A 26,133-nucleotide genomic window follows, 5' to 3' on the forward strand; every position below is an offset into this window, starting at 1 on the left:
TGCCAACAAACACATGAAAGGATGCTCAACATCACTAATCATTAGACAAATGCAAATCAAAACCACAATGATGGGCTTCCCTGGTGGCGCAGTGGTTGAGAGTCCACCTGCTGATGCAGGGGACATGGGTTCGTGCCCCAGTCTGGGAAGATCCCACATGCCGCGGAGCGGCTGGGCCCGTGAGCCATGGCCGCCGAGCCTGCGCGTCCGGAACCTGTGCTCCGCAACGGGAGAGGCCACAGTAGTGAGAGGCCTGCGTACCACACACACACAAAAAAAAAAACCCCCAAAAAACCACAATGAGGTATCACCTCACAGTGGTCAGAATGGCTATCATCAAAGCATCTACAAACAATAAACGCTGGAGAGGGTGTGGAGAAAAGGGAACCCTCCTGCACTGTTGGTGGGAATGTAAATTGATACAGCCACTATGGAGAACAGTGTGGAGGTTCTTTAAAAAACTAAAAATAGAACTACCATATGACCCAGCATCCCCACTACTGGGCATATACCCTGAAAAAACCATAATTCGAAAAGAGACATGTACCACAGTGTTCACTGCCGCTCTATTTACAATAGCCAGGACATGGGAGCAACTTAAGTGTCCATCAACAGATGAACGGATAAAGAAGATGTGGCAATATATACAGTGGAATATTACTCAGCCATAAAAAGAAACAAAATTGAGTTATTTGTAGTGAGGTGGATGGACCTATCATACAGGGTGAAGTAAGTCAGAGAGAGAAAAACAAATACTGTATGCTAACACATATATATGGAATCTTAAAAAAATAATTGTTGTGATGAACCTAGGGGCAGGACAGGAGTCGAGACGCAGACGTAGAGAATGGACTTGAGGACACGAGGAGGGGGAAGGGTAAGCTGGGACGAAGTGAGAGAGTGGCATGGACATATATATACTACCAAATGTAAAATAGATAGCTAGTGGGAAGCAGCTACATAGCACAGGGAGATCAGCTCTGTGCTTTGTGACCACCTAGAGGGGAGGGATAGGGAAAGTGGGAGGGAAGCACAAGAGGGAGGGGATATGGGGATATATATATATATATATATATATGTATAGCTGATTCACTTTGTTATACAGCAGCAACTAACACAACATTGTAAAGCAATTATACTCCAATAAAGATATTTTTAAAAAATCTGTGACTTGTGTTTTTCAAAATAGGATACTGTGCAGCATTCATGAGACAGAATTTAATATATTACTAAGTTTTTTGTGCATTCCTTGATCATGGTAAACTAGGACATGCTGTTCCATAAACAAATCCAGGAGGGAAAATGCACCATCTCATTTGAAGGATGCAAACATATTTACTCAAATAAGAAACTGGCTCATCTGAGAGTTTTATAGCAAACAAGGACAGAAAGTAGTTTGCATAATTTTCTCATGCTCCTTTTATAGTGTTTATCTTTTATAAGGCTCTTTGGAACAGTTGCTAGCCACCTGTCAATAATGTGGCCTTTTATAGGCTCAACCTTTTATTGTTCTCATGCCCTTGACATATAGAAAAACAATCTTAGAAGGAGTCAGTGTTGAATAGGGTGGGCAACATACTAATTTTAAATTTAAAAGACTGTCTTTTGTAGACTGACATAAAGAGAGAGTTTTGAATGATGTGAAGAGAATAGGAATGTTATGAAATCTTCCTTAGGGGGAATAAAAATAAATTCATTATTTTATCAACACTTTTGGAAATTGAGTTAAGAATTATATTTAAAGCACTTAGTCAGTGTAAAACGAAGCCAAGTAGCATTCATTTAAAGTTGTTGTAACAATTTTGCATAATATTGCATCAGTTCCAAGTGAAAATATTTGTTTTGTGAGTCTAACAATTACATAAATATTTTGTATATGCAAACATTTGTTTTAACTTTTTAGTGGAATAAGATATCCAGTGTATTTTTCTCAATTTACATAAAATCTGTCAAGCTAAGTGTTCTACATGTATTTATTAACCTACATCCTAGAATTGCTTTCATGATACTGAATGAACACAATCCTACAAATCTGTATGCAGGAATACATTTCCATCCATAAAGGGACATTACCAAGCTCTTAAGTAGAAAGGTGCCTATCTTTTGTTTTGCACAATTAGATTCCAAGTTCTCTGTATATAATCATGAACAAGAATAATAAAGGAAGGAAGTTTCAAACTAATGGAAATTCTTTCTATTCCTGTTAAAAACACAAACATCCTGATACACACACACATACACTCATGCAGACACACACAACCTTTCTAACACCACCATTTCCCACTCTTAGTAATATGCACTGTGGGGCTACAATTTAATATTTGTGCAGAGACCTATGAATTAAATATCATATTCTCATATTGTGCTTGGTAGACGACTTCATGTTTTCCTTGATAGAGTTTGCGTATTGTGCTTTTCAAATTGCACTTTAAAACATTTGTACTTCTTGAAACATGGTAGCTAATTGGGCTGATAATTCTTAGCTGCCAAGAGTAATTTTAGATGTGGTCCTCTTTCTGTTCAGTATGTGATTATTTTAAGACTACTTGGAGGACAGAACTAGACAGCCCTTCATCAGGTGTGCAGTGGTGAAGATCTGATTTTTCAATAGGTCTGTTAATTGGACACAAGTGCAATACCCATGGTTTAATGAAAAGTTATGATGGCGGATAAGGTACCCTGCAAAGTGAATGAGTTTTCTTTAGGTTCAATTGTGATTATATTGCCACCTCTACTTTCACTGGTGCCTTCATGTGTTTTTTTTTTCCCCTTTAGCCTAGTATTTTTATATATCTCTAGAATTTTCTTGGGATACCTATCTTCTCGTTCTCAATGTAAATATACTTGGAATAAAATAAACCCAACAATGTTATCTATTACTAGCTGGTTAATAGAACCTATGATAATATTTTTGGAATGGAAATTGAGTAGAATTTGTATATAGAATGTATGCTTTTTCTAGTTATCTAAGTCAACTTTAGAAATGCTTATTCATTATCAATGTATATGAAATAGTGTAGAATTTTTCTTGAACTCAGTTTCTTTCTTTCTGTTGGCATTGATATCAACCACGTAATGCCTTGGATAATAAAATCTGCAAACTAAATTCTCTCTTTTCTGAACAAAATAATTGAGGAAATTCATTCAAAAGCCAGCCATGAAAATTAAAAGACATGATCAAACCAAATGTTGCAGAAGATAGGCAAAGTTCTGTTCTTAAGGAGCCACTGAGTCAGTCTAATGTGATAAACAGATATTGGCAAACTATTATTTAATAAACTAATTGAAATTGTGGTAAACATGATGTGAGAGACATGTGGAGTGTTCTAAGAATGTGTAAGAAGGGATCTCTCCCTAATTTGACGTTAGTAAGCTATGGATCATTTTCAAAGTAACCATCATTCACTTTTATTTTTGAAGAAACTTATAAGAAAGGCTGGAGTTTTCTGATAAAATTTGGTTTATTAGAGTAATATCTTCACCCATCCTTATTTTGTCTAGGGTAAATTTCAAACGTAATAGTTAACTAGTGTTGTATAGTTCTGCTTCATAGTTTTAGACGGTTTGTTTTTTAGTATGTGTGTTTTCCTTACTCAGTAATAACACACAGACTTAAAGTCAATCCACATTTTGTATACTCAGATTTCAGTAATAAAATATTAATTTTCATCAATTAGTTGAAACACACCCATTAATAGTAGTACAACCTACCTAAAGAGTACAATTAAATATTTTTGAGTGCCAAATCTATAACTTTCCTATAAAATTTTTTTGTTTTTACTTGGAGGATAAAAGACTAACTTCTTAATAGTCCTAGTCTGATTCTTCAGTCTAATTTCATAATTAGTATCAAAGATTGGAAAACAAAATATCAAGAAGTTCTACTGAATTACACCTGGATTTTACACTTTGAGTTAATGCAAGACACTTATATTTTGAAATTTAGACTTAATGGCATATAGCTTACTCCTAACTTGATGGTCCAACATAAATGTATCTTTATATGCTGTATTTAGGATGAGAAATAAAGATTACTGTTGTTCAAGTATGAAGGGGAAAAGGAATAAATAACAAAGATTTATGGAATTAACTAAAATTTCATACATTTTACTGTGTTCCCTTGAGAAGGGTCCCACGTTCTGATTTCCAAACTGGAGTTTTAGGAAATCTCTAAGATAACATCAACAGACTTATGAATATATATTTTTCTTTGACAAATTAAAAATAAGATTAAAATATTATCAAGTATTCCATGTATACAGATGTAATAAACTCACTGACTTTCTTAGCTCATAAAGTTTTGACATCAGCACTCTGGGAAGGCTGTTTCCCTGAATGTATTTTAAGCCACTTGTAATTCTCTACATATGCATATGAACTTCATAGAGTAATGATATAGGTATGCCAAATTTTCATGCAACTGTAGTTAGTTAGTACAGTATTTTCAGTCAATCTGTTTTCTATTTACAACTCCATCATTCCATTTGTAATGAAGTTAACATATGCAACTTGTAAACATCTTCCTAGTTAAACAAAATTAAATGTTTAAATATAAGCACATTCTTCATATTTCATTCTTTGTAGATTAATCATTTTGTATAGGAGTATCTAAGTCTCAAGCTCTGAAATCTAGGATAAATAATAAAAATAAAAGTCAGACCTGGAGTCTAAAATCCAGGATGGTTTTTTATTCATTTAAGATGTGAACTTGGCAATTCACCTCCCCTCCTTGTCACTTGTTTTCCTCATTCATAGAGTGAATCTCTTGGCGTAGTTTAGTGGTTTTTACTTTTCAGCGACAGAAGCCTCTTCTCAGACAAAATCTATGTATAATCTCAACATACATAAAAATAAATAACAATAATGGAGCTTTTCTTAGGGAAGCAGCAATGAGGGAGGAAGGGAGTGGGGTGGGGCTGAGTGACCCTAGAGCCGGACCCTGTATGCTGCTCGCCCCCTTCCCATACAGCCTATGGAAGATGGCTCTAGTCTATATCAAATAATTCCTCAAATGCCAGGGACCACATTTTGAAAATCATGTAATTATATGATTATTACATTTCTTTAAAATTCCAAAATAATGTAATCTCTATTACATAAATTGCTATTTGTCTATTAAAGCCTTGAGAATCCTATTATCTACCTTAAAAAAAGAAAAGATGTATGCAAATATAAGTAGGTTTCAATCTATGATAAGGATTCTAAGGTAAAAAGCCCACATTTCATTTTAAAGCCACTGACTTAAGTATTCCATAAAATTGCTCCATAATGCCAAGTAGTTCATATTTAGGAAATGAATAAATTGATAAAACTCAAAGTAACCCTTTAACATGCAGAAAATTCCAAAAATCTTTTAGTTAAATTTTAATTCTCTTACCCATCTTTCTATTTCACTGTGGAGATGAGAAAAAAATTTTTTTTGTAAACTTAAAGGCAGAATGTAATAGAATGAAGAATTTTCCACTTCCCAGCTTTGGTTACAAGAAAGTAAACACTTCTGTCAGCACACACGTATGCAACTAATAGATTCTTTCAGTCATAGTATGTACAACAACAGAAAATGAGAGGGAAGAGAGCATATTCTACAAAATAGTTAATTGCCCCAGGAAAAGAAAAGTCTGCAGGAGACAAAGTTCTTCACAAGCAGCCATTTTCTTTGCCAGTTAGTGAAATGAATTTGATGGTTATGAGGCAGGAGCAATGGGTTTTCACTGTGACTAGTTTCTAATGTGAGCAAGGGTTCTCTACCTACCTAAAATTAAGAAAATGAATAAAAGCAAGTTTTCAGTAATCCCCAAAGGACTCAAAATGAACTTGTCCCAGCAGTTACCTTATATAGACTCTGTGACACAGTTCCCCTTCTGCAGAAATACTGAGTGTAGATCATTACTTTCCAACATTCATGTACAGAGACCTACTTTATAACACTTCAGGGAAGTTAATGTACTAGATCTTGAAGTGACTTTCTGGAACGTGAAGTAATGTGTAGTTTTCATCTAGTAGCACTGTTAACTCTTGTATCGTTTTTAGGTCCATGGGGCCGATGCATGGGAGACGAATGTGGTCCAGGAGGCATTCAGACCCGGGCTGTGTGGTGTGCTCATGTGGAAGGATGGACAACGTTGCATACTAACTGCAAGCAGGCTGAGAGACCCAGTAACCAGCAAAATTGTTTCAAAGTTTGTGACTGGCACAAAGAGTTATACGACTGGAGGCTGGGACCCTGGAATCACTGTCAGCCTGTGATTTCAAAAAGCCTGGAGAAACCCCTTGAGTGCATTAAAGGGGAAGAAGGCATTCAGGTGCGAGAGATAATGTGCATCCAGAAAGAGAAAGACATCCCTGCGGAGGATATCATTTGTGAGTACTTTGAGCCCAAGCCTCTTCTGGAACAGGCCTGCCTCATCCCCTGCCAGCAAGACTGCATTGTGTCTGAGTTTTCTGCCTGGTCGGAATGCTCCAAGACTTGTGGCAGTGGGCTCCAGCACCGGACGCGTCATGTGGTGGCGCCCCCCCAATTTGGAGGCTCAGGCTGTCCAAATCTGACTGAGTTTCAGGTGTGCCAGTCGAGTGCCTGTGAAGCTGAAGAGAGCATGTACAGCTTGCAGGTGGGACCCTGGAGCACATGCTCGATACCCCACTCGAGGCAAGTAAGACAAGCAAGGAGACGTGGGAAGAATAAAGAACGGGGCAAGGACCGAGGGAAAAGAGTGAAGGATCCGGAGGCCCATGAACTGATCAAGAAAAAGAGAAATAGAAACAGACAGAACCGACAAGAGAACAAATATTGGGACATCCAGATTGGATACCAGACCAGAGAAGTTATGTGTACTAACAAGACGGGGAAAGCTGCTGATTTGAGGTAACATTTTATTACCATTAAATAAACGTGTCTCTCTGTCAAGACCATGGGCTAGAGAGTACTTAAGACCTTCTGTACTAAGTCCTGGAATTCATATGTGTACACCTAGGATGAGCTACCCCCAAGTGGGACATTTTCCACTTGAAGACATTTAAACTTTTGTGGTTTTCCTGAAGTTACCTCTGTTTTGTACATGTTTAGGCACTATACCACTAGAGGTAATTTAAATTTTCCTGTCAAAGTCTAAAGCATGAGAGATTCTCCATGAGATGATATTGCTTCTTTAGGTCAGCAATGCTGTTTTCACCTATGATGGGGGGAAAAAAGAAACGTAGTGGGCTGGCGTTTGGGAATTTTCAATTCAGATACTTATTTTAGTAAGAATAAGGCACACTTATAATCTCCCCAAGTTTATAGCATGTTCAGAATTACTCTATAAACAAAATCTAAACCACCCAGGGAGCTATACCTAAGAATAGTTCCTTTTACATTTAATAAAATGGAATAACTCTCCCCAGAGAAGAAGAGGGAAACCAGCAGAAAATAAGGTAAGTAAAGGTTATTTAATCATGAGTAGCTTACTTTAGAAAACATGTAATTAATTGACTGCATTGTCTAGACAGAAATTATTTGTCAAATTATCTCTGGGTAAATAATGACTATATTATGAAAGACTTCTCATGCATGATTTATTTCTTGTGAAAATATTCATTGAGGATTATCTAAAGGGTATTATGTTTTCTGGATATTCTAAATTTTGCTCTTGGATAAGCCAGACCATCTGGGAGGGGCTTATTTGGATCATTTGCGTAATTGCTTCTTCTGAAATATTTATGCAGCTATGATTTGGACTGAACTGAGAGAAATTATGGCAACATCACTCAGAATTTTATATCATATTTATTGTAGAAATGACATTGGAAGTGTCATCTACTCCGTTGCACAGTCTGTTCTCTTGATTAAAAACACATAAGATAAATTTCACTGAAGTCTCAACCCATGTGCTTCTGGTGAGCATCTGGATCGTTTTCCTTATGGCCCCTGGAAATCTTGTAATAGATCACGTTTTCCTGTTTACCTTGGGAACATAAGTAGGACTGTGTGGCATGCGTGTTGTTTACTAATACCCCCCACTGGCTTCATGTTCTTCTCACCCTCATTATTTTCTTTCATTCATTCTTGTCTAATGATTTTGCTATCTGTGGATTTTGAAAGCTGACTGAAAGCCTTTTTGGAGCAGGATATAGTTTCAATAAGTGAGTAAACAAACAATTGATGTATCTGCCTAAGACAATTTCTCTCATCATGCCATTGTTCTGGTCGCTATTTTTAGGATATTTGCTACTCCCTCTTTGTACATACACAGTTGGATTTTCTTTCAGCCGTACAGTAATTTGCTCTCTCTCTGTTCTGAGGTCATCAATACAACTCTTTTCCTGGTCTTGCTAAAGGCTGCTTCTCCTGCCTTCATTCCCCAGGTTCCCTGTAACTCCTTGAGAGAGAGAGGGAGAGGGAGAGGGAGTGTGAGTATCTGTGTGTATGTGTGTGTGTGTGTGTGTGTGTGTGTGTTCACCTCTGATTCTGTGTCATGGACATTTTAATTTCAATCCCTGTTTAATTCTTTTCTGACTGTCCTTTTCCTAGTGATTTTCTGATCTCTTTTCCTGAAGTATTACAGTTATATTAGTTACTTGGCTCCCACCATGTAATTGAATAAGCCTCCAAGGCAACTTGAGTTGTCTCCTGCTGTCGCTAGGTTAATATGCTGTAGACATTTAATTTCATGTTGACTACTCAATTAAAAGTATAATTAGGGTAGTAGCTACTACTGCATAGAGACTGATATTTCCATCCAGTTATTTGTAAGCAAATAGATATAAAAATCTGTAGATCCTCTGCCGGGTGCTTATATTCCATTAGAAATACCGTATCTATTCCAATAAAATGGTAGTTGCATGTATGTTATAACTTACTAGGGTATAAATTAAATATTATGTTAAATTGCTTCTTAATATTTCTCTTATTTGACAATTATATATAAGAATAATATGAATAAGTATATATGATTAAGAAAATTAGTCTTAGTAAAGAAGATACAACAATTAGGTATTTTGCCTACATTTTTCTCAAACATTACACCATACCAGTGAAGCTTTTTAAAGTGAAGAATGGATGGATAACTCCAACAAAGAACAGGACCACAGGTGAAAGACTTGATGATTAAAGTGTTTCATCTTATATCAAACTCAGAAACAATTTTATTGTGTAAGAGGATAAAAAAGTCATTTAGTAAGGCTAAAACAGTCCTATTACAATAACTAAATGAATTTATCTAAATAAACCTAAGAAGCTTGGGGAAGCAGTTTATAGGGCAAATAAAAATAATTTTAGTAGAATGCTGCTAGAACTTCAAAGCCAAAGATGATAGATTTCCCATGCTTTCTGCTTTCAAACAGACTAAAATCAGTAAGAATGAAAAACATGAATGCAAGTCCATCTTCTATGACAATAGGAAACAATCACAGTCCCAAACCACAATTGATAGAAAAGATTATAGATTCATTTTCAATCTATAAATTAAATAGATCTAATTGAGGGAGGAAAGTTAAAGGGGCATTATGTCTTTATAGCTTTCATGAGCACTCAAAATCTCTAAGAGTAACCTGAAACTTCTGAGGGGCCAGGTTAATGGCATGTTTTATGATGGCATGGTCTGTGTTAGTGAAAGGGCTGCTGAAGCATTCTTGTGTTCTGTTTGAAAACAGAATATGGCCTAATAACACTGAGGGAAACTCACTATGCCATTATTGCCAAGAAAAGGCTATTAGTTTGATGGACTGGGGGATTAAAGTTTTGATGACCAGTGGAAGAGAATTCTAAATCATTACACACACCATGACACAGGGGGCTTCCCTGTGAACCAGTGATTTTCAGCCAGGCTTGAATAGAGTCTTACCCCAGGTCAAGAGTTGTTTTGAAAGTTTCAACAGACAGCTCTTCAAGAAACCAAACATATGAAAGAGAATATGATCTTCTGAATCAAAACCAGAAGTAATTTTAGTATTCAAAGAAGAGTCAAGAAAATAGAATTTTAAAAGTGATTTGACAGAGCTCAGAAAAGACAAGGAAGAGAATTATAAAACAAGTAAATAAATTCACATTACATGCAACGGTAATTGGAAAATATTCGGTGGTAAGAGGAGTCAGTGAGATGGAGAACAGTTTAAGAACATCAGCTCCAATTTTTTAAAAAGATGATGGGTCTGGAAAGGAGATCACTATATAAAATTCTGGGATTCCTAAAGGTACGACCAGAAAAAGAACAGAAAAAAGATAAAACAAAACCCCCAAAATATAATAGAAGACTTTCCTGAAGTTGCAAGACTTTAATCCACAGATTGAAACTGCACAGGGCCAAGATTCTGGTAGAGGAGGCTGAAATAATGTCCTCATGGAAGACCTGATATAGAACAATTTTATAAAGAGAGACAAAGAGACACCAAGCCAAAGACCAGGTTAGTACCCAGTTCTGAAACACTAGAAGCATTTCCTTTATAGTCAAAAATGAGACAGGACTGCACATTATCTTCACTGTTAACATTGATCTGTAAGTACTAGTCAATGTAGTGGAAAAGAGAAAGAAATGAAAATTGGAAAACAGGTGGGAATATTAAGATTTTTCCAGATGTTATAGAAAACTTAAGATATTCAATTGAAAATATATTATAAACAATAAAATACCTCAATAGGGTGGATAGACACAAAGATAATATCTCAAAATCAATATATTCCCTAGATGCAAACAACAATTAGCTAAACATCATGGACACAAAAAATTAAAATATCCCATTTACAATAGTAAAAATTCTGTTAATAAACCTAATTATAAAATTTCTGCGCATAATACCAGACTTTGAAAGTACAAAAGTAAATGTGTGCCTTTCTAGAACATCTAATAAATATATGAATTGTCCCTACATTGTTACTATAAAATTAACAAGAGAAAAATAAGTAAAAGCCAGGAAAATTCTGAAAAATAAAAGTAGAGAGAAAAGACTAGTGTCACAAGATAATTAAATGCATTTTATTCTTTGAATAATAATAATTTTATGTTAGCACATGAATAATCAGATCAGAAAAGGGTCTAGAAAATAGCTCCCCAAAACCCTGCAGTATGGTGCCAATGGTGAAGGAGCATTTCCAAGTTGGGAGAAAAAATATAATTTAATCAGTTTGTTTTTGTTTGGAGGGCAATTGCTTTGCCACATTAAGAAGAAGAAGAAGGAAGGGGAAAAAAGAATTGTATCCCTTTTTCAGTTGTATACCCAAACAAAGTCCAGGTTCATTTAGTACTTAAAAATGTTTTCTTTTTAAATACTAGAAGAAAGGCTAGAAAGTTGAAGTCTCAAAATAAGGAAGGTATCTTTATGTGACCTATTAGGCCACAGAATGCAGAAAACATACAGGAAAAGATTCATCTATATGATTATATTTATTTGAATAAAGAAAATTTTGCTCAGGAATAATGTTAACCAATTAAAATCCAAGTAGCAAATGAAGAAAAAATATTTGTGATATGTAAAATTGACAAAGAGCTAGTTTTCTTAATACATAAAGATCTCCTACAAATCATTAGGGAAAAAGTCCAAAATCTAATATAAAAATCAGCATAAGTTTAAGACAATGAAAAGACGAGCCACACTGGGGAAAACATTTGCAAGACACATTTGATAAAGGGCTATTATCCAAAACATACAAAGAACTCTTAAAACTCAACAGTAAGAAAACAAACTACTGGATTAAAAAATGGACTAGAAACCTTAACAAATACCTCACCAAAGAGGATATACAGAAGGCAGATTAAGCATATGAAAAGATGCTCCACATCATATGTCATCAAGTAGATGCACATTAAAACAACACTATGATACAACTACACACCTATTAGAATGGCCAAAATCCAAAATAACGGCAACACCAAAAGCTGGTGAAGATGTAGAGCAACAGGAACTCTCTTCTACGTTGCTGGTGGGAATGCAGAATGGTACCGCCACTTTGGAAGACAGTTTGGCAGTTTCTTACAAAACTAAACATACTCTTACCATATGATCCAGCAATCATGCTTCACCAAGAATGTACCCAAAGGAGCTGAAAACTTATGTCCACACAAAAATCTACACATGAATGTTTATAACAGCTTTATTCATAATTGCCAAAACTTAGAGGCAACCAAGATGTCCTTCAGTAGGTGAATGGATCAAGAAACTGTGTTACATTCAGACAATAGAAGATTATTCATTGCTTAAAAAGAAATGAGCTATCAAGCCATGAAAACACATGGAGGAAACTTAAATGCATATTACTAAGTGAAAGAAGCCAATCTGAAAAGACTGCATACTGCATGATTCCAACTATAATATATGGCATTGTGGAAATGGCAAAGCTATGGAGACAATAAGTAGATCTGTGCTGCCAGGGGTTAGATGGAAGGGAAGGGTGAATAGGCAAGGCACAGAGGATTTTTAGCACAAACTACTCCATATAATACTGTGATGGTTGATATATGTCCAAACCCATAGAATGTATAACACCAGACGTGAGTCATAATATAAACTATGGGCTTTGGGTGATAATGGTGTGTCAGTGTTGGTTCATCAGTTGTAACAGATGTACCGCTCTGGGGGATGATGGTAATGGGTGAGGCTATGCATGTGTCAAGGCAGAGGGTATATGGGAACTGTTTATATTTTCAACTCAATTTTGCTGTGAACTTAAAACTGCCCTAAAAAATAAAGTCTATTAAAATCAGCAAAGGACAGGATCAGGTCAGAGAAAATATGCTAATCTTCAATCATAATTAAGAAATATAAAACATTTAAAATCTCATTTTCACCTGTCAAATTAGCAAATAAAAATGTTTGATAGTGTATCAGGGATTACAGCCTCCAGGTTTGGTGATTCACTAAAAGGACTCAGAGGAATCAGCATATAGTTGCATTCATAGGTAAGATTTATTATAGTGAAAGGATGCAAAGCAAAATCAGCCAAGGGAAATGTGCATGGAGAAAAGATGAGAGGAAACCAGAAGCAAGCTTCCAGGGTCCTCTCCCTGAGGAGTTTCGCAGCCTATGCTTAACTCCTCCAGCAAAGAGCTGCAACAACACTGGCAAGGCATTGTCTACTTGGGAAAGCTCACTAGAGACTCAGTGCCCCCAAACTTTTATTAGCAGTTGATCACATAGGCACCCTCAACCTGGCATGTACAAAAATTCCAAACTCCCAGAGGGAAAGCAACTATTCACCATAAACCACATTGTTTAGACAAACAAATTAGGCACAGAGAGCCACTTTATCATTTAGAGCAGTTTTATCATTTAGAGAAAATTTTATATCAATGTAGGGAACTGTTTACCAGGTAAGTTCCCAGATGCCAGCCAAAGGCCAATCCTGCAAACAGACCTTGTATGGATAGAAGTCTGAGACTTGCTTGCTATTTTATCAACAATAGTATTTAATATAAAGAAATGGGGGAAAGAGTTGCTCTTATACAGTTTTGGTGGGGGCAAAAATAGGTACAAATATCTGAAAAATAATTTTATAATACATGGCAAAATTCAGAATACACGTTCCTGGGCTTCCCTGGTGGCGCAGTGGTTGAGAGTCCGCCTGCCGATGCAGGGGATGCGGGTTCGTGCCCCGGTCCGGGAAGACCCCACGTGCCGCGGAGCAGCTGGGCCCGTGAGCCATGGCCGCTGGGCCTGCATGGCCAGAGCCTGTGCTCCGCAACGGGAGAGGCCACAGCAGTGAGAGGCCTGCATACCGCAAAAAAAAAAAAAAAATACACGTTCCTTTGGCAGTGATTTTATTCCTGGAAATTTTTTCTAAAATATATCTGTGTAAATATGTGTACATCTCTCATTGTAGCATGATTTGTTACAGAAAAACAATCTAAATCCAACCAATAAAGGACTACTTAAATCATGGTGCTTCCACATGTGGAATGCCATGTAGTTATTACCAAATAAGATACGTATCTCAATCAATGCAGGCCACTGTAACAGAGTATCATAGACTAGGTGGCTTATAAACAACAGAAAAAAAATTTCTCTCACAGTTCTGGAGACTGAGAAGTCCAAAATCAAGGCATCAGCAAATCTGGTGTCTGGTAAGGGCCCTCTTCCAGGTTGCAGACTGCTCACTTCTCATTGTATCTTCTCATGGCAGAAAGAGGAGAAGAGAGCTCTCTCTAGGGTTCCTTTATAAGTGCACTAATCCCATTCATGAGAGCTCTACCCTCATGATTACCTCTGAAAGGTCCCACCTCCTAATAGCATCACACTGAGGGTTAAGGTTTTCAACATACGAATTTTGGGGGCACACAAACATTCAGTCCATTGCAGTATGTGACCTCTAATTAAACATAAGGGAGTAAAGGTAGTTTTATTTTAATTCACTGCCTGGAAATCAGCCAGAAACACCAATAAGGGAAATAATCACTTCTATTTGCAGTAAAAAAAAAAAAAAAAGAAAGAAAGAAAGAAAGAAAGTATCCACATGAAAAATCCAGATCTAAAGGATGGAGGAATCTAGGACTTGAGGTGGGGAGATTCCTTTAAAGTAATTAGGGCCCAATCCAGGAAGATCCATTCAAGAATCTTTTCCTTGGACTATCTCAGTCTTGGGAGGTGGGCATGGACCATCCACAGAGGCGATAGGAAAAGTCCCTTAGGATCCAGTTCCTCACCCTAGAAACACAGGGGAAGTATAGCTGGAGGAACAGAACATAACTCCCCTCATCTCTTGGCTGAATTGAGTTGTCAAGTGAAGTGGAGAAGAAGGGGATATAGGAGGCAGACATTTCTAGATTGAAGCAAGCATAGCTTTAAGGCTTGTAAGATCTAAGGCTTTGCTGTAAGCCAACCTCACATCTGGAAAGCTTTTAGCTGTCCCAACTCACCAATTCCTGAAATAAAGACCTGACTATGCATTTCAAAGGCACATGGTTCAGGAATAACTATGAAATCTGCTATATGTAATACAAGAAGTACTTAGTGGAAGTAGAGCCTACTTTTGAAAATACCTTCCTTTTGAACACACATTGTTTTGTTGTATTGTCTGACAAAGGCAGTTAGTTGTAATTATAAATCTAATGGAAGCATTGACAAAAAGTGTGGAAAATTCAGCCCAGTAAATTCCTGATGGAATAAGAATTAGAATTTAAAACAGATTTCTGTTGGCTAAGACAAAAAAAAAAAGTAGCTTTATCCAGCTTCCAGATAACTCCATGAATCAGACATTTTAGGCACAAATACATAAGGATAAAAAATAACTGGGTCCATAAACATAGTCAACTCATCTTTGACAAAGAAGCAAAAACAATACAATGGAGCAATGATAGTCTCTTCAACAAATGGTGCTGGAACAACTGAATATCCACGTGCAAAAAAAGGAATCTAGACATAGACCTTACACCCTTCACAAAAATTAACTCAGCCTCCAGCAACCAAGATGTCCTTCAGTAGGTGAATGGATAAAGAAACTGTGTTTACATTCAGACAATGAAATATTATTCAGTGCTAAAAAGAAATAAGCTATCAAGCCATGAAAACACATGGAGGAAGCTAAAATGCATATTACAAAGTGAAAGAAGCCAATCTGAAAAGGCTACATACTGTGTGATTCCAACTACATATGTGATATTCTGGAAAAGGCAAAACTATGGAGACAATAAAAAGATCAGTGTTGCCAGGGATTATATAGGAGGAAGAGATGAATAGGGAAGGTTTTTAGGGCAGTGAAAGTACTGTGTATGATATCATAATGATGGATATATGCCATTGTACTTTCAAACTCAGAATGCACAACCCCAAGACTGAACCGTAATGTAAACAGTGGACTTTGAGTGATTATGATGTGTCAAAGTACGTTCATCCTTGGTAAAAAATGTACCTTCCTAGTGAGTAATGTTGGTAATGGGGGAGGCTGTGCATGTGTGAGGGCAGGGAGTATATGGAAAATCTCTGTGCCTTCCTCTCAATTTTGTCATAAAACTAAAACTGCTCTAAATAAATAATCTTTTTTAAAAACTGGGTAATACATGAAGAGGAAAATAATCTAGTAACTCCTAGAAATACTGACAAATTGGAGTACTTTTCTCTCATTTTGTTATCAATTTTCTTTTTCTTTTTTTGTCTCTATATAAATTCAACCTTAGTATTTCAAATAGTAATGAATCATGCTCAAGTGACTTTCTGATTTTTTTCCCTAAACTCATGCTTTTTTGACATACCCTCTAAACTTCAAACTTAAATCTGTTGAATAGGAAATTGTATTTCTTCTCAACATAGTCTCTCTCTTTATGCCTGATTCCTATTTTACTCTAGGATACTTGTTAACTACTCCATCCTTCTCTTTTAGGCTTGCTCTCTAGAATGGTCATATAAAAGTTCAATATAAAGCTACTGGCTTTACAACAGTCTGAAAATTTGGCTCAGTCAACAAGAGGGGAATTTAAGTAATGGATAATTATGAGAAATAAGTACTCAGTAAGAATAGGGAAACCTGTGCACTCATGGCTCCACAACATTGAACAAGTCATTTAAACCTTCTGGGACAGTTTTTTTTCACCCATAAACCATATGTGTGTATGGCAATGGGCAGTGACGAGCAAAAGAAGGAGGGATGTTAAAAATTCTCTAAAGGCCTTCCACGTTTTGTGATTCCAATGAACCTTGAACCAAAACCATACCTAAAATTGTCATATATATAAAAAGTCATATATATTTTTCTTGGCTGAAAGTTAATTTTCAACGTGTTCCACAAATCAGTTCATTGTGAAACATGGAAATGAATGTATATGCAGTGCCTGTAGAATAAGACCACTCTCCTGGTCTTGAAAGTCACTGCAAGATTTTTCCTCAGTTGATGTGGTGCATGGTTCCTGAGGGCCCATTCCCAGGATATGACTGTGAATCAGTGCAACTGCAAATCTTATCCTGACCTTACCAAAAAGGAGGGAGTAAATTGCCCACTTCTTAAAGTAATATTGACTAGTTTTAGGTTATTCAGAATCCATTTATAAAATTACTACCTCTCATGCATAAATAGCAGGCTTTTAGATTAAAAACTTTCTGTAATATCCCCAGTGTCGATTTGCCTGCCAGATACTCACCAGCATTTCTCAGGAGCTTGCCTCAGCTGCTTTCTGGCCACATCTGACTAAAGAAGTAGTTAATATGTCCACATTCTTTTGTAGATAATATATGGCTAACCAGAAAACCTTTACTTTTCTCAAAATGTAGAACTAACTGGGCATAACTGGGCATAACTGACCCTTAGAGAGTCACTCGCAGAACTTGCAGATCCTGCTTATGTGCCTGGAGCAGCACATTAATAAGCCTTCCCAGTTCTCTTCTTCCCGGTTGGGCTCTACCCACGGGAGGCAGCAGCAGTCTATCAGAAGGTGGGAAGAGAGGGGTGTTGGGGTGTTCATTCTGTCTTCTGGGGTCAGCAGTGCCTGAGCTCCTCTAACAAAAGGCTTCAGCCCCTGCCCAGCAGCCCTCTCCTACTGCTCTGCATCTAGCTCAGTGCTGCTAAAATCCTTTTCTTGGTCCCTTGGTCACCTTGGGGTGATAAATTTCCCATAGCTGCTAGCCCCAGAGTTCTTCACCACCCCTTGGCGATATAACACTGCCCTTGCTGTTGCTGTGGTTAATAATCCTTTTATTAAACTCTTCTGAATTAACCCATGTGAGTTTGTAATTTGTTTTCTGCTAACCTTGACATATACTAGAGTACAATATTAGAGCCAGAGAATTACTACTGTGTCATTGCTGGTTTACTTATTAACTTAGTCTTTATTTACCCCCATTCAGCTAAGACAGTGCCTAGCCTCCAATAAATGTTTGTCAAAGGCTTAAAATTTAAGAGAGTGTTTGGTCTTGGAACTTGAGCCTTATAGTGAATAATATGGAGTCAAGTAAGGCCAATGGGAAAATGGAAATTTCTGTAGATTCTGAAGAAAGTAACCAAAATATGTAAATAACTCAAGAGAGATAAGTCATATTCAACTAAGAGAAAATAGAATATATAGTATGTAGAATATAGATATTAGACCATTCCAGTGACATCACTTAGAATATATTTCAATATTATTGTGCCTGGTTAACACCAAACAATTGCTGTTGCATAATTAGATAAAATATATATTCTACAGAACATAGAAAATGTACCATTCCTAATATTGTAAACGTATTCCAATAGTTTCTGAGTGTTAGCTTATTTAGCTTAATCTTTAGTCCATTTATTAGCATTTTTAGTTATACTGTAAGCGTATTATTTCTGTTTTTACATCTTGAAGCCACTATGCTACTTAGTCATAACTATCAATTAATTGGTGTTGATGACAGCAAACGAAAAGGCTAATATTGTCAATATCCACCTATAAACTTATATCAAATTCAGAAATATCAGTGTGACCCTCAGAGTCACTTCCCCATCCTAAGGTACCACTGTCTCATCATGCCTAGGATATCTTCACCTCTCCTACATCTGTCTCTGTTGCCTCCCAGGAGTATTTTTGGTTTAGATGATGATGCTATCATGAGACAATTAAAAGGAAGTTCTTAGGCAGCTTTTAAAATATGTTTAACTTACAGGAAAGCATTTAGGGCCAGGGCTATCCTTAAGCCACAGTGTAGATATCAATGCTGAATGTTCCTTTACATAAACTTTAAAGTCCATTCCAACTGCCTCATTTTTTCCTCAGAGCTTTATTAATATCTCCCATTTGACTGTTCTAAGTTTAGCTTTTTTCCTTGAGCTGGTGTGAGAGCATGTTTCCTTGTGAAACTTCCTTGAGCGGGCACTTCCTTAAGCAGCCTGGCCACTGACTGGGCAGTGACCTTGCATCTCCTTGGCAGCAATTTTGATTTCATCCATTGTTCTCTTTTATTTGCTGGAATTCTACCAGCTTTATATGGGTAGTACTGAATCTCTGTCTGACTGGAACATAACAAGAAGAATTTCAATGGGAGGAAATACTTTCAAAAGAAAAAAAATCTACATGGGATAAGGATTTTAATAAATCATTCACGCATTATTTGTATAACCTAATTAAGAAAATGCTCACTCTTAGAATCTACTAATACATTGTGTTAGTAACTTCATGTGTTTTGTCTTATTTCTTCCTTAAAGTTGTTACTTATATATTGGGCATTATTTTAGGCCTCTTCTCACACTTTCAGCTTACTGTGTTCTTTATTGTTCTAATTTTGTATCATTTTATTATAGGTCAATTATCCAGTTTTTTTCCCCAAAGTTTTTTTGGCAGATATTTTTTTCTCTATTTAGTATAGATATGTGGTTATTGATACTACATTTTAAAAGAATGTGATCATGGAAAATTTGTTTGGGTAGTATTTACCAGGATGGCAGTTGAATTGTAAATGAACAAAATAACTGTGCTGTGCTTAATACAAGAAGCCATTGTACTTTGAAGATCTTGGAATGTTGGTACAGTCATGTACAGTGTAGAGAGCTGGAACAAACAAAGCATGTTTTTGATTAAAAAAATAAATTTTGACTGATACATTTTGGATTTTATATAGGGCTTCACAAAGTTTATCAAAAATGCAGGTCTCTGGCAGGTTCATGTCTATCAGGGATCCTGTATAGTAAAATTTAAAAAGAAATAGGTGAATTAAATTATGGTAGACATTGTATAGTTTCAGCTCTGTGGAAAGCATTGTTCCTGCACTTGATATCTTTAATTCTATGCATGAGAAGCAAGGAGAAAAAAAAGTGAAAAAAATAAGTAAAATTACTTTAAATTACTCTAACTCCATGTAGACCCAGAAAGTTTTTGTCCTTTATGAGTTGTATAATACATAGTTCATAGTTGGTAAAAATACTTGATGGAAAGATAAATCTAAGATAAAATGCCTAAAGTTTTCAAGAGAAAGCTGCATCTGTATTGACTAGAATAATTTGATAAGGTAACAGAATTTGACCAAGTTCCCCAAAATGAATTATATTTACCTACGTGTGGTGTGATGGGAAAAGTGAGCATTCCAAGTTAAACATAAGTTTTAAAAAAAATCTCAGAATTGAGAATGAGCAGGTTATTTGTAGAGGGCAGTGAAGATAGTAAGGCAAAGAAATTTGAAGGTTTTTGCAGTAAGCAGGGACAGAATTATTTTCACAAACAGGAATGGCATGCAGAATGAATTGGAGGTCCCAGATTTTAGAGTATGGACAGCCAGGGCTTAGGTCATATTTATAATCCAAGAATGGGATGAGGAATACCTGGATCAAGGTATCAGTGCTGGGAATATTGAGGTCAAACAGACAATACAGAATCAATTTAGGAGTAAATTCAATCTTGGCAATTTCCATTGAAAAGTTTGACTGTATCTTTGATCTCTGCTTGCTATGAGCCTCTAATTTCCGCAACTGTGACCAATAAATGACAAAACGCTAGGATAGTTGGGTTAGCTAAAATGGAACACTGGCAAGTAGTAGAAACAGAAAGAAAAGAAGTTGCCTTTCCTATTTTGGTGGTCAGCTATTTCATGCTCCTCAAATAATATATAGACTTTAAACTGGCCATTTTATTTGGGGTCCCACTTACATAATAGATCATAGCCAAGGGTGCTGTGGGATGATGCCAAAGCACTGAAGCTGATCCCTGACTGTCCCTGTGGATACATTTTCATGATGATGATAACTAAGGTTTTCTTCTACTCTTTGTTAAACATGTCCACGTATATCACTTTTGAGCCTTATAATTATGTGTGCCAGCCAAACTCTACACTCCCCAGGCTTTACCCTTTCAAAAAAGAAAAGAAAGAGATGTGAAAGAGGTTTCTTTTTAATAATCACTTCATTCTCCTAACTCCCCACCACCAAGTCTGCCCAAGTCTGTGAAGGGGTGTGGCTTAGCTTTTTTCTTCTAGATTATGAATAAGGAAGAAGGACTCCTAATCAAGGCATAGTAGATTAGTGGGGGGATGGGAATAGGACCCAACTAGCAGGAGGCAAGAGAGGCTCCCAAGGCACAAAACTTAAGGATTCACTGACTCCCAGGGGCCTGCCAGTGCCTCCTTCAGTTTTGCTCCATAGGCTCTTAGCCTGACTTAGCCTCACCCTGGGTCAGAAGAGCAGTGAGTTGGCTGATAATCTGAGGACTCACATGTCCTCTCTTCCAAAGGCTGTTCATCATCTGTATCTATAGAAGTCCCTATTGTATGTTTAATCTTTTATTTGAAAAATAAGTTTTTATAACACTGACCTTGATTATCCCTACCTTCTAACTTAGACGTTCCAAGAATCTGTCAGTATTTAGGGAGGTGCAAGGAACTGTGAAGTTTGAACAGGTGTCAAATTATGAATTACTTTTTCTTTGAGCCGAAGTGTCTCCCTCTGTGGAAGTCCCTTTGACTCTATTTTTTATTTGTGCCTTTATTCTCTTCTATATTTAAGTATATGTATTATCTAAGGCCTTTCTAAGCAGTACCCATGCAGTGGCATTTTGGAGACTTTCACTACTCAGTCTAAATTCCATCTGGCTTTTATATTGTTCCTCTATGGTTACTGGTTATTTAACCTAACAAACTCATATAATGTATTCATAATAATACATGACTCTTCACTTTGTTATTAGAATGGAATAATGAGGGGAACAATGTTAGGTGTTCAGACAGACTAATAAGAGAGAGAAGTTAAGATAGATGTGTCTTTGGTGGCCCTTTAAAAGGTAGCACCTTTCACTTTTGGTTAGTTTGAGAAGAGGATGTAGTGTCCCCATCTGCTAGGTGCTTAGAAACTTAACTTGTATTAGACACTCAAGGAATAGTTTCATGGAAAAAAAAGAAATCATTTTATGCAACTGATGTAATTGACAGAACACCAGCGTCAAACTTAGACTGTCTGGATTTAAGTCAGAATCCTACCGTTTATTTTTTAATTCCAAAATGGGGATAACACTCCTGCATTATATATGTGTTAAGATTTTTGTGAGGATATAAAAAAAAAACTACATGTGTAAAATTGTTGTGTAAATTGATGTGGCTGAGAAAAATGTGAATTTTTATTAATAGTAAAGTATGGCTTTAAAATAATTAGATGGTAAAGATCATTGAAAATCAAAAAAGAAAAGAACACAGCCCTTTCCTTCTTAGGTTCATGAAATCCCTTTCAAAAGGGAAGAGTTGCATTACATAAGAGGCCAGAAATCGATGTCTAATGATTTTGCAAAGTAAAATAAACACCTTTTTTACATCTTTGTATCTTTAATATGATAGGATAAGACCAATATTAATATGGTAATATTTACTTTGTAAATATACACATTTTACTATGAATATGTTTTTCTGCTAAGCTCACAGAACCTTGGGCTCCACTCACACAATACAGAAGAGCTATTTTAAATTCTAGAAGGATCCAGAATATCATTAGTAAGATATTATCTTTAGCTACATCCTACTAAGCATAAAATAAAACTATTTTTTGTAAAAGTTATACTATTATGGATAGTTATACTATAAATGATATTTAAAGATAATTTTTATATGACTTGTGATATTCAACAAATGTTATACAAATCTGTGATAGCTAGTGTCATTGACTATTTTGATATTCAAATAAATCAGAGATTTCCCTGAAGAATTACTGCATCACAGATTTCCAATGAAAAATCATTTATTGACTTAACGTTTCTTAACTATTTCATCCTTAATTGTTTCCTAGCTTATAAGACAGTACATTCAACATAAAGCTAGATGTAAAGAGACTTCATTTATATATTTGTATCGTTAAATGTCAGGGGTTAATGTCTACAGCAACCCCTCCATAGAGACAGAATTCTGTGACTTAGTTCAGAACAGTGTGGGGTTTTCTACACAATACAGGTAAATCAAGGAAAGAAAAGTAAGATAAAACAAATCTGCAATTAAATAATTAAAATATGAAAATGAGGATTGTGTTGGAAATTGGGAAGAAATTGTTACTAAAGGAATGTCATAATTAGAATCATATAAAGTTTATATCTTGGCAGAAAGAAAGGAAGGGGTAATAAAGAGCTAAAAGAAATCAGTGGAAGGGTTGAAGTGAATCGAAGCTAGTTTTAATTGAATTTGTCATGATTTGGATGATGCACCGTTGAGTGAAACACATAATGGATCATATCATGTAATGTTAATTTTGACAACTGTAAATCAGGCTAGGAAACACTGTGAAATCATCATGAATGATGCATATGCTCTGCTGTGGCATCTTAATTTTAGACTTGCAAATTTGATTTCTGGAACTGTTTGCATTAGAACAACCAAAGCAGAGTGTTGTGAAATAAATCAATTTGAAAAGAAAATATTCCCTAATGTGATTAGTGGAGTTTCTTGGTAAGAGTACACTGGTGACATACTTTTGCATAGCTTCATTCTCTCTCATACTTTCATTATGAAGCTGACAGTCTAGAGCCCAGGGGAGCCAGAGGAACAAGTGAAGCTGAGAATAGGTTGGAAGTAGGGGCAGGGGTTGGGAGTAAGTCCTATTTTGTTGGTATGGTCAGAGCTGTATAATCCATAGCGAGTGTTTATTGCTTGCCAGGGACATTTGCTGAGAATGGGTGATGGAAAAGTACAGGTTGAATGAACAGTAATGATGAAAAAGGTCTAGTTCTGTCTTCTTGAGCCTAAATGAAGTGCCTCAGTTGTGCTAGATTAATTTGCTTTTGATAATAAGAACATGTTTTATATCATTCGTATTCAGTATTTTGTCAAGTAGAATGTGAACTACTTGAGACTGTCTCTTGATTCTTGTTCCCTATCCCTCTACTGTGAGAGGACTTTGAGGAGGTGCTCAGTGCTTGACAGCTACCAAAGGATGAGGGGGTGTAATCATTAACACCAGTAAATGCAACCCCTGAAACTGCATCCATTGTTCTGCATGGATCGTCTCTATTAGAAATGACCACGTTGGCAATGTCACTTTTAAAAGTTAGAATTTCAGATATGTCTTATACCTGTAATCTCCTTATATGCATTGCATTTATTATTTCATTAGTATACAAATGCATGATAGTACTTCTATATGTAAATTAAATACATTAATCTAGGACAGTAACCTTAATACCATAGGTATATCATTGATTAAAAAAAAAAAATTTCTGGTGAATTTTGTCCAGAAACTTTTTAAAAGGGAAGATGGGTAAAAAGAAAATTTTAGACTTCTAAAAAATGCTAAAGAAAAAAATGCTAATAGTACAACATACTTCAATAAAAGAAAATGATTGTTGAGCACTTATTGGAATTACAACTTTAAGGTATGTGTAGAAGAAGAAAGGTATGAAGAAAAATAGAATTGTTAATTACTTAGATAACTAGTTTTTATTGAGAAGAATCATCATGTAACTGATCATATGTTTGTCAACCCCATGGTTTGCTTTTACCAACTTACTCTCTGGATTTGAGAGAGAAGTAAACCGGATGTTCAGAAAGTGTTGCACCAGACTAGAACCTTGCTCTAGGTTAGAGGTGAGTACTACCTGATAGGGGTGTGCAGTGTCAGCAATTTTCACTTATACAAAGGTGGAAATGATGTGATTTTGGCACAAATAGAATATTATAAAGTTGTCACATTATTCTAGGAAGAGAACAGAGTTAAATATTAATTATACAATCAGAAATTCATAAATATTTAAACTGACTCACAAATTAGGATCACGTGATACTCATGTTTCCTTGTGCCTTTCTCCATATCCCCTATGGCCTTGAAAGTAGAAAGATTGTAAAGAATAAAATTGTTGTCGTATGGCTATTTTAATTTAAAAGTCTAGATAAAGCACACAAATCATATCAAAATTTATCTTTGAAACTTAGTTGTTAATGCCTAGATATGGTGGCAAAAATCATAGTTTAATCACTTATGAGCATTTGTTGCAGTTGTCAATATTATAAAATTACATTGAAATTTACATCTCAAAGCTTTGAAAATCCAGTACATTTCAGTAACAGTAAATGGAACCAGTTTCTTTTTGTTTCTTATTTGCTTATCATGTTTCCTTGCTGTGTGCCCTCTAGCTCATAAATATTACATAATGTAATTATTTTAAAAAAAATTAGTTTTATTACTCTTCATATACAATGGAAACAAACTTATTTTTCTGTTTATGTAAATAATATTATCTTTAAACTGAGAACAATATATTAAAATATAAAGAAAAAGTAAAAGCCACCTAGAATCTAACCACCCTGAAATAACCACCATTAATGTTTTGGTGCCTATGTATCATATTATGTACCTATAGTGTATCATGTAATTTTACATAAATTTATTGTTATTCCCTTTCTTGAATCATATTAACACATCAGGCACATCCCGTTCTCCCATGAAGTGTTATGTTAACAAGCTATATTCATATGAACCTGCACATACTGATTATACATATGTATGCAAATGCACAGCTAACTTATTTTGCTCATTTTTTAAAAATAGATCATATTGTACACATTTTTCTGCGTCCTATTTTTTGCTAAATAAAACCTCACAGAAACCCTTCCAATTTATACAGAATAGTTCTAATCCATTGTTTTTAAATTCTTAAGTTCCCCTTTTTTTTTTTTTGCTGTACGCGGGCCTCTCACTGCTGTGGCCTCTCCCGTTGCGGAGCACAGGCTCCGGACACACAGGCTCCGCGGCCATGGCTCGCGGGCCCAGCCGCTCCGCGGCATGTGGGATCTTCCGGGATCGGGGCACGAACCCGTGTCCCCTGCATCGGCAGGCGGACTCTCAACCACTGCGCCACCAGGGAAGCCCTTAAGTTCCCTTTTGATGGGGTTAACTTTATTTCTGGTTTATGACTACCAGGAACCAGCCTGCAATAAATATCCTCATATAAATTTCCATGTGAATTGGTATTTTTATTTATATAGGGCATATTCCCAGGTGTAGTATTGCTGGGTCAAATTTTATTTTAAAAGATATTTCTAGATGCTTTCTGAAAAGGTGGTAACATCTAACGTTTGCATTCCCAGTGTTTGAGATTACTCTTTTCCTCTCATTCCTATAAACAAAAGCTCTGAATTATTGCCAGTCTCATGCCTATCAAGTGACATAGCATTATTATTTGAATTTTCATACCCCTAGTAAACCTGAGCATTTTATCATTCGTATATGGACTTTTGAGTTTCCTCTTCTGCGTATCTGTGTATATAATAAACAAAAGATATTTATTTTTTCTCTTTTATGTGTTTTGTTCTTATCAGTTTATAGTA

The 26,133-nt window shown here is 36.0% G+C and overlaps 1 protein-coding gene across 1 annotated transcript in view; it reads left to right on the plus strand.

Moving 5' to 3' along the window:
* THSD7A (thrombospondin type 1 domain containing 7A) overlaps positions 1-26,133 on the plus strand; it is a 442,804-nt gene that overhangs the window by 175,834 nt on the left and 240,837 nt on the right. The window contains exon 2 of the mRNA XM_060108907.1: positions 6,031-6,862. Coding sequence (XP_059964890.1) covers positions 6,031-6,862 — 832 coding nt within the window. The remainder of the gene's footprint in view (positions 1-6,030; positions 6,863-26,133) is intronic.

The sequence above is a fragment of the Mesoplodon densirostris genome, chromosome 9 (genome assembly GCF_025265405.1).
Source record: "Mesoplodon densirostris isolate mMesDen1 chromosome 9, mMesDen1 primary haplotype, whole genome shotgun sequence".
NCBI lineage: Eukaryota > Metazoa > Chordata > Mammalia > Artiodactyla > Ziphiidae > Mesoplodon > Mesoplodon densirostris.